Source organism: Vigna unguiculata, chromosome 11, assembly GCF_037176805.1.
Source record: "Vigna unguiculata cultivar grain cowpea cultivar isolate G323 ecotype 2 chromosome 11, ASM3717680v1, whole genome shotgun sequence".
NCBI classification, from domain to species: Eukaryota; Viridiplantae; Streptophyta; class Magnoliopsida; order Fabales; family Fabaceae; genus Vigna; species Vigna unguiculata.
In genome coordinates, this window is record NC_140802.1 from 43712393 (window position 1) to 43722834 (window position 10442).

The 10442-nt window shown below is 32.0% G+C and overlaps 2 protein-coding genes across 3 annotated transcripts; one reads left to right on the plus strand and one right to left on the minus strand.

The window, feature by feature from the left end:
• Nucleotides 1-3624: 3624 nt before the first annotated feature.
• PDV2 (plastid division2) lies at nucleotides 3625-5544 on the minus strand. Of its 2 annotated transcripts, XM_028054973.2 has the most exons (3): nucleotides 5408-5544; nucleotides 5055-5319; nucleotides 3625-4348 (listed from the first exon to the last, which is right to left on the minus strand). In XM_028054973.2, exons 2-3 carry the CDS (start codon nucleotides 5250-5252, stop codon nucleotides 3677-3679), a joined length of 870 nt encoding a protein of 289 aa, XP_027910774.1. In that variant the 5' UTR covers nucleotides 5253-5319; nucleotides 5408-5544; the 3' UTR covers nucleotides 3625-3676. The 2 variants fall into 2 exon arrangements, with proteins under 2 accessions (XP_027910774.1, XP_027910773.1); XM_028054972.2 differs by having other exon boundaries at nucleotides 5055-5475.
• Nucleotides 5545-6543: 999 nt separating this feature from the next.
• LOC114170505 (LOW protein: PPR containing-like protein) lies at nucleotides 6544-9778 on the plus strand. The gene has a single exon (XM_028055995.2). The coding sequence runs from the start codon at nucleotides 6869-6871 to the stop codon at nucleotides 8942-8944; it is 2076 nt and encodes a 691-aa protein (XP_027911796.1). The 5' UTR covers nucleotides 6544-6868; the 3' UTR covers nucleotides 8945-9778.
• Nucleotides 9779-10442: the final 664 nt, after the last annotated feature.

Consider the following 10442-nt stretch of genomic DNA (forward strand, 5'->3'; position numbering starts at 1 on the left):
TGTATATGGACAAAGTGGTATAATGTGTGTTGTTACTCATCTAATCAGTGTATGGACAAATTCATCTAATGAATGTATGAACAAGTTCGTCTAATATGTATTCCTAAATTTGTCTAATTAATTAAGGATAAACTTGTATGTTGTATATTGTTATTGTTAGACTTGTCTAACCAGTGTATTGACAAACTTGTCTAATGTTTGTTAATAGACTTATCTAATTATTGTATGGAAAAACTATTTTAGTATGTATTAGATCCATCTGATCAATGTATAGACAAATCTGTCTACTCTATATTTGATAAAAGTGCATCAGATGAAGTGCTTTAGACATATGGTGTAAATGTATTATGCATTGTTTGATAAGTTCATATAATATGACGAACTCAAACTTATATTGTTTGATCAGTTCATTTTGTATTGTTTGATTAACCTAGTAGCGAGTCTTCTAATAAGTTATAAATTCATTATATACTATATCATCTAATCGATATAAGTGGAAACTTGAGCATTGTTTCATTTGATCAATATGTCTAGTTTGTATGGTCTGATAATTGAAATCATGTCTAAACTCGAATCATTATTAATATAAGTATTGATTCGTCTGATAATTCCAACTTGTATCATCCTATCTTTTGTCATTTGATTAATGAATCAATAAAATTTTATTTATTATTTATATGATTTACTATTTATTTATGTATTTATTATTTATATTTATTATTATTATTATTATTTATGTTCACTGTTATTTATTACAATTTATTTTACTATTATTTATTATTATTTATTATAATGTGTTGTCAAGTATTTATTATAAATCATTTATTATCAATTATTATTTATATTTATTATTATCAAATAATATTTATTATGATTTACTATTATTTATTATAAATTATTTTATTATATATCCATATGAAGCACATCTTTTAAGACGTGGAGCATTAGTTATTCATACTTATCATTATATTATACGAAAATGAAATATTTATTAGACTTGTATGAGATTAAGGAAATTATGCTTTGACTAAATCTGAATGTTTATTCTTGTTTATTATGAATCATTTATTACCACTTGTTATCTATTATTTATATTTATTATCATTTATATTATCTATATGAAAACACGTGTTTTTAAGAAACGAAGCATTAGTTATTCATACTTATTAATTTAACAAAAATAAGTACCATTACATATTTTTATAAAAATAATAAAAATATAAGGATTAAAATGAATAAAAAATTTAAATATAAAAAATAAATTATAAATTAAGTCTTGTTATTTATATTTATTACTATCAATTATTATTTATTATGATTTATTATTATGTATTATTATTTATTACGAATTATTTTAATATTTATTATTTATTATATACTCATATCAAAAACACATCTCTTTAGACATGTATTCAGACACATCAATTAAGATTATACGAAAGTTAAATATTTATAGACTTGCATGACATTACGGAAATTGTGTTTTTACTAAATCCAAATATGTATTGACATGTTTCAAATTTTTTAATTTTTTCAAATTGTCAACACATCAAATATTTTCACATGTAACAATCATCAATATTTAACTTTAATCATATATTGGATTTCAGTACTGAGATTGTTAGGAATTCAAGTGTGAGTCTAAGTTCTACATTGACCAAAAATGAGAAAGTAGAGCACTATATAAAAATAAAGACTCATAAACCCATTGCTTTAAGGTTTTGGGTTGAGAGTGGTGTCAGTATTTTATGTGGTTAGGTTCAGGTCTCATTGGTATTGTATCTTCCCAATGAAACTCCCTCCTTATAAACCTGATAGAGATAAAATGCACTGCAAGTTATCTAAAATATATATGTTAAAAACTTAAATATGAACATAACTAAGATATAACACTACACATATACCATACTAAAAAGATACAATAAAATGTAAGCCATGAAATAAATATGAATGAATATTCGAAATGTAGTTACAACAATTAAATTGTTTGTCATTATGATAGACATAAAAATCGCATGTTCCCAAAATTGAGAACAAAAACAAAAAATCTTACAAATAAATAAAAATATATATTTACAAACAATACAAACAAAAACTTTAATCTCCTTCTTTATTCTTTCACTTTGAACCTCCAAAACAATTGCTACCTTTTTTTATCTAATCATGATGAATCAATCATTCATTTTTTACCTGAGCTCCATGTGACGTTGCAGATGTTACATGTGAATCCCTTGCTCCATTCCAGTGATGTCTTTTAATGACAATCTCTGTTTGAGGGTAAGGAAGAACAGAATTTCATTAAAATCAGAGACATTGGAATTTAATATAGGAAAGAATGTATTCAAGGAACAAGCAGGAATAAACTGCATGAATTATGTTAACATGCACTATATTATTGGTATAATATATAGTTTATGGTTAGTATAGACTCACAATAGTTATGCTAACACACTAATCAAATCATAAAGCATTTGTGGTAAAAATGTATTACACATATTAATAGTATTTTCAAATTCATCGAAACTCAACGTACGAGACAATGACCAATTAAACACGTGCATAATATTTGCAAAGTTCATGTGAGGCAGGGGTAGGACACGTGGCTTTCTCTGCCAAAATAAAGTAATGTGTTGATATTCTTATTGATTCGGTCTCTTATCCATATAGTTTTATATATATTTAATTATTCGGATAATACGTGGTGTATCAAATTAGCATTTTATTTTTAAAAAGTGTTAATTTAGTCTCCAAATAAGTTTATGTGTATCAATCAAATTTATCGTGTAATCAAATCCATCTCATTAGATTATCAGAGACAACATTAAGATTGTGATGTGATAAGGAAAAATGGATACGTGTCTATCGGTAAGGATACGTATAAAAACAAAATATTACTGGGTTACATGCACAATTTCTGGTTTTAAGGAATTGAATATTGATCTTTTGCCCTAAAAGTGTTTTGCCTCTTAGCCATCTTCTCCTTTGAAGTTTCTCGTTCAGACCTAAAGAGATGGTAATTGATCAATTGTGCATTGTTTGTATCTCGTGAATGATTGATGCACATAAACTCATTTGGAAACTAAATTAACATATTTTTTTTAAATTGAGTACCAATTTGACACATTACACTCAAAATAATATATGAGTAATTAAACCATTCGATTTTTAGACTTACTAATTAATTATTTAATATTTGATTAATAAGGTTTTCTTTAAGATCTTCCATTCAAATCCTTAAAATGTTAAATTATTATTAAATCGTCGTGTTTACTTTTTATTTTAAATTTAACAGTAAGATACAGCCATTTTATAAATAATCTGAGGGAAGAAAAATTATGTTAAGGTTTACTCTCATCAAACCATGAGGCACTCACAGCTATTATGCATTACCACAACTTTCAAAAACAGTGCTACAGGTGAAAACATCACACTCTTAATGCTAAAGGTTGTAGTAACGTGCAGAGAAATATTCAGTAATTAATCAGAGCATATTTTTTCAAAGTGGCATCAGATCAAAATTTTTCCTATTTTCAAAATAAAGGATCAACTGCAACACCTACCAAAACCAAGACAGTGAATATAAGATTTTAAAAAGCATATTGACAAAAAGTAGAAGGAACAAAAGAAAAGGAAAAGAGAGTGAACTGATATACAATGCAGAGTACAGAAGCCATTGTCAACCACATCCATAGTTTATATCAGGTGTTGCAGCAACAGCTGAAAATGGAATTTCAACTCTCTCTTTCACTAGGCATCGAGCTTCCCCATTTTCCCACACCATTATTTTCCCAGGTGGACACTGAATACTTGCTCTCTCACTCCCATTTTTAGTTGTAGATCTCTCCACATTTTCTACTCTGTGACGCCACCCTTGCACGCTGAAACGAGTGCCTAACTTAGGCCCGAAACCAGACAAACTTAATATTGATACCACGCCAACCACCGTGAGCATTGTTTTGGCTGCAGATGTTATAAAAAATCCCAATCCTTTTCTCGAATTTTTAGCCCCATTATCAACGAGATTTTGATCTTTTTCACTGAGATTCTTTTTCGCCTCAATCATTGGATCAAGCGTCATTAACCCATTGCGACCAGACTTATTCACGGAAGGAATCTGCGAGAGGTATTCCTTGTCCATAGACACAGAGAATGGAGGGCGGCTAGGATATGGAGGAAGTAGCAGATCATTGCTGTGCTCCACTGTTTCACTAGCAAAAGTGGAAGCTTCTTGTATCACTTCCAATTCCTTACCTTTGTACTCAGAGAGCTTTTCAATTAACATTTTGCGACTGTTTTCAATCTCAGCCAAGGCAACTTCTCTTTCGTATCGCTGTTGTTGTTGCAGAACCTAAAAATAGCACAACAATACATATGATTCGCAAACTGTTATCTCAATCATAATTTGATTATTTTCTCATAGCAAAGCATGTAAAAATGCAATGCAAGGGAAAACTGTATTTGTAACAAAGCACAAACGTAGACACCCCACGTTTCCACAATAGTCAAAACAGGCATCTAATACAATCCGAGACAGTTTAGTTTGAGAAAATGCTCTCTGTTTTCAGTTTTCATTACAAAAAATTACCAATTTACTTACTATTTTCAAGGGTCTGCATAAAACTAATGAAAAGGTGTATTCATTCATTAGTATAAAAAACCTTGAAGACACGAAAGAAAATGTAAGGTGGTATTTTCTCAATCCATGAAGCATCCTAGGCTGCAAATACACTGCAGATTCTGTGATGACAGTTAACTTATGGAACTTGAACATGTACAGTTAACCACTTTGGCCAAAAAAATGGAGTTTATTGGCATTGGATTATCGACAAGAATGAACCGAAGCTGGTATGCTACAAAAACTTCCATAACCTCCAGACACCAAGACAACCACTCAAATCCCAAACTCACTAACTGAGGCAGCAGCAAATCAAGTACCCAACCAAAAAAACTATAAAAACAAAGACAATCTATGACATCCCACAATTCCCAACCGCCAAAAAGCCCCAAATAGACAACAAAAAAAAAAAAAAAAACCTAATTTTGAAATATGGCACCTGCAAAGAAGAAAGTTGGGTCTCCAAGGCTTCAAGGGCATCGCAAATGTTGAGAAGGCGTTCGGTGGCTTCTTCATCGTCGTCGTCGGGGTGCGGCGTGGGACCATTGGTGGTGTCGGTTCTGTGGATGCAATTGGTGATTTTCAATCGAAGTTCTGTGGCTCTGGCCAACACTAACCCTATGCCTTCCTCTTCCATTCTCCTCTTTCTCTCTCTCTCCCTCTGTCTCTCTTTGTTTGTTTCCTTTGTTGGGTTCTATTCTACCCTAAATTCAATGCTTGTAATTTCAATTTCATAATATTAATTTTGTGAATTTGTAAGAGAAAAAGAAAAGTTTGAGATGAAATCCAAACCCGCCAAATGCTTTCCAGTGGTGGGGATTGTGATCAAGTGACTCTGGTGCTCCATAGAGAAAGAAAATCTACGCTCGTTAACTTTTGCGCTTTTGTCAAACTTCCCAAACAGACAAACGTTAATATCAACACTTTTTATCATTTCCACAAATTACTCTTCAATTTTCATCTCTTTTTTTATTTATTTAATTTATTTCGGTGTGTTAAAATACTAATTTATTACCCTGTTAAAATTATTGCCCAGAACATATAATATATATATATATATATATATATATATATATATATATAATCGCAGCAATTATTATTTGATAGTGTCAAGAAAAAATTAGGGTTTATAAAAGTATAAGATGAATATTTGATTGGATGGATTTAGAGAATTTTACTTTTAAAAGTAGTATTCTTTCACTTTGGGATAGCCGTGGGGCTATGATTCTCAAACCTGTCCTGTGAGATATAGTTTAGAAACAATGAGCAAAGTTGGGTATATCTCTAATCAAAATCAAAAGAAATTTTGATTCTTTAGTAGGAATATATTAACAAAAATTGAAGCAAAATTACAAAATAATAAAAATAATTGCATTTTAGAGATCATTAATTTATAAAGATCATACTTATCAGTAAAGTCAATAAATATTGTATGCTGATGAAATAGTAAAAATAATAACTACTACTTTCACATTTTCTTTTTTGTTGAACTTAAATATAAACTCTCATTTTCTTCTTAACATTTTATTTGAACTTTCTAAATCTTTTGTTACTAAATTCACTCTATAATATATTTTTATAATTTTTTTCATACCCTGCAAATAATTTGGGGGGTTTTTAAAGTACAAATATATAAAATATATTAAAATTAAAAGAATATTTGTATTTACATATTGATTTATATACGTGCTAAAACAATTTGATGACAATAGTAATTAAGTCTTGTTCGATTTGAGTAAGATTGTTTTTCAATAAGAAAAACACATGGTCTAGAAGATAACAATCTAGGGTAATTAAGTTATGTTTAAACATTGATAGCATGTGAAATAGAAGAGTATAAAATAAAATACACAGTATAATTTTTTTTTATGTTATTTAAACAATTGACATCCCTGACAATTAATTTCAACTATTTTGAAGAATCTAATCATAAGATGAGTTGTAATTTGTAATCATGAATTATTGTCGTACTTAGAAGCTTGTTTTTGATCAGTGAGAAAAGAGGCTTCAGAGAAAGATGATGAAATGTGAGAGGCACGTGCACCTTTATTCCCATTTCTTTTGACATGCATGCATGAAGGAGCTTGAACTAAAATGCAAAACCAAGCATACAACATCATCACATATATACAATGTTTTGATGTTTGTGAAAAAAATCAATTTTGTTTGCCCAAAAGTTTTTAATGGTATTATTAGCCTTTTGTTTTTGGCCAAGAACAATACTTACATTTTCAAAAGCAATAGTCAGTAGCAATGGTAATTAGGTCCCTGAGAGTGAGAGATGCTCTGGTATTTCGTGACCATGTTCAGGCAATAAAATCTGGTTTGGTATCAAGCATTTTCACTTGTAACCAACTCATTCATCTTTATTCCAAACATGGCCTTTTGCAAGAGGCCCACAAACTGTTCGATGAAATTCCCCACCCGAATGTGTTCTCTTGGAATGTCATTATTATGTCTTACATAAAAGCACACAACTTGCCTCACGCACAAGCTCTTTTTGACTCAGCCTCTCATAGAGATTTGGTTTCTTATAATTCCATGTTGTCGGCTTATGTTGGCTCCGATGGGTACGAGACTGAGGCACTTGATTTGTTTACTAGAATGCAATCTGCACGTGATACAATTGGGATTGATGAGTTCACTCTCACGACCATGCTTAACCTTGCTGCCAACCTACGTGTGCTACTTTATGGGAAGCAGATGCATTCATATATGGTGAAAACTGCAAATGATTTAAGTAAGTTTGCTTCGAGTTCTCTCATAGACATGTACTCTAAATGTGGTTCCTTTCAAGATGCTTGTACTGCATTTGGCGGTTGTCATGGGATGGTGGACTTGATTTCAAAGAATGCAATGGTTGCAGCTTGTTGTAGGGAAAAAAATATGACCATGGCCTTAAATATATTTTGGAAAAATCCTGAATTAAATGATACTGTGTCTTGGAACACATTAATTGCAGGGTACGCCCAGAATGGCTATGTGGAGAAATCACTTACCTTGTTTGTTGTGATGACTGAAAATGGTATTGGTTTCAACGAACACACTTTAGCAAGTGTTTTGAGTGCTTGCACAGGTCTAAAATGTTTAAAACTTGGCAAGTCTGTTCATGCTTGGGTTTTGAAATATGGTTACAGTTCAAATAAATTTATTAGCAGTGGCATTATCGACTTCTACTCAAAGTGTGGGAATATCAGATATGCCGAGTTAGTCAATGCAGAAATCGAGATTAAAAGTCCATTTGCAGTTGCTTCATTGATAGCAGGCTACTCATCTCAAGGTAACATGACAGAAGCCCAAAGGCTTTTTGATTCACTCTTGGAAAGAAACTCTGTTGTATGGACAGCTCTATGTTCTGGCTATGTCAAATCACAACAATGTGAGGAAGTCTTCAAACTTTTCAAAGAGTTTATAACTAAAGAAGCAGTAGTCCCTGATACAATGATCATTATCAGTGTGCTTGGTGCCTGTGCCATACAAGCTGCCCTTAGTTTGGGAAAGGAAAGTCATGCTTACATCTTGAGAATGAGATTTCATGTGGATAAGAAATTATTGAGTGCTTTGACTGACATGTACTCAAAATGTGGAAATGTTACTTATGCTGAGAAAATCTTCCAACTGGTTACTGATAGTGATAGAGATGCAATCTTATACAATATCATGATTGCTGGTTATGCTCATCATGGTTATGAAAATAAAGCAATTTATCTTTTTCAGGAAATGCTGAATAAAAGTGTCAAGCCAGATGCAGTCACTTTTATTGCACTTCTATCAGCTTGTCGGCACAGTGGATTAGTTGAACTAGGAGAGCAATTTTTTATTTCCATGGAACAAGATTACAATGTATTGCCGGAGATTTACCACTATGCATGTATGGTTGATATGTATGGAAGGGCTAATAAACTAGAAAAGGCAGTAGAATTCATGAGGAAGATTCCCATACCAATAGATGCTACAATCTGGGGTGCATTTCTTAATGCTTGTCAGATGAGCAGTGATACAGCACTTGTCAAACGGGCAGAAGAGGAGCTACTAAAAGTTGAAGCAGATAACGGGTCTAGATATGTGCAGTTGGCCAATGCCTATGCTGCCACAGGGAAGTGGGATGAGATGGGAAGAATAAGAAAGAAAATGAGAGGATACGAGGCTAAGAAGCTTGCTGGTTGCAGTTGGATATTTGTGGAAAATGGTATTCATGTATTTACTTCTGGTGATACATCTCATTCAAAAGCAGATGCAATATATTCAACTTTAATGCGCTTGAATGGGAAACTGTATTTATCTTTCATAGAGCTGAATCAACTTAACGAAATTCAGGCTGGTATTTAGGATATAGTTTGATGGTTAACTAGCCAATGCCAGTAAAATTGGATGCTCTGCCATATAGGGATCATAGAGCCACCATCCAATGCAGCATGCTTATAAATAGCATTGCAGTAGTCAATAGGAATTACAGTACTACAACAAAAATGGTTGGAAGACTATTTTCTTCATGAAAGTGCATTTGATGATTTGGAAGAGGTAGAAGAGTTTTCAGAGACAGAGACTCCTTCACCTATGCACCAACCTTGCTCAATTCATGATCCCACTACTCAAATTTAGACACTGAGGGGATGAAATATACATGACATGTCCTCCTTACATACAAATATTTGATGTTGTCGCATCCTATCCTATCCTATCACATGAATCTCTTCGCAAATGCAGTAAACAGCAAAACAACTGTAACTTGGCCTGATGAGATGACTCAAATTCACCATCGGGATTCAAACTTTTATGAAGATACATATGGAGAGAGTTTATTCCTTTTGCATTGAAGTTTTGGTAGATTACAGATTATGTGAAGGCAGTTATTCAAGACAGAAAAGTGCGGTGTTCTACAATCTACACGACCAACTGTGTCTCCTATTTGGTGACATATGGAACAAAATGAAGGATTAATGCTCCGTGATTATGAAACTCCGTGGTGATTCCACCCTAGTGTGTTGGTGCTGCTATGGGTGATCTGAAACTTGCAAATGGAAACAAAGAAACATGTGTTGAATTCTTGTGCTCTATTTCGGTTTCAAGCATGTGGGGGCTAGGACAAAGCCAGCTCTTTTATTGCCGCTGTAGTTTTATTGTTGAGTTTTGGTTTAAGATACATTTGATCCGTTATATTTATTTTTTGTTAATAACTCAGTACTCGGTATACCACTTTACTCAGTTTACGACATCAACCATAATGTGATTTTGTTGGGAATAATTTAAGTGTGAGTCAAAACTCCAACATTGAATAGAATAGACAAAGTTAAACACTATATAAGAATAAAGGTCCATAACACCATTGCCTTAAGGTTTTGGGATAAAAGTGGTATCGAATATCTTATATGTGTAAGACTAATGTCATATATATCTGAAACCACAATATCTTAATGACTATAACCCACATACAAAAATATAAACCCAACAGTGGTATCAAAGTCGATGGTTCGGAGTGACTGATCACATAATCATAACCAAAAAGGGGTCACTATACACCTGAAGGGAAATATACCATATGAAAAAGAAAGGAAAAAAAAGGGACTCACCCTTGAGAGGAGACTGTTGGAAATAATCTAAGTGAGTCAAAACTCCAACATTTGATAAAATAGACAAAGTTAAACACTATATAAGAATAAAGGCCTATAACACCATTACCTTAAGGTTTTGGGCTAAAAGTGGTGTTGAATGTCTTGTATATGTAAGACTACTGTCATATATATCTAAAACCACAATCTCTCAATCACTATAACCCACATATATAAATATATAATCCAATAGATTTAAATACTTATCTAGAGTAAAT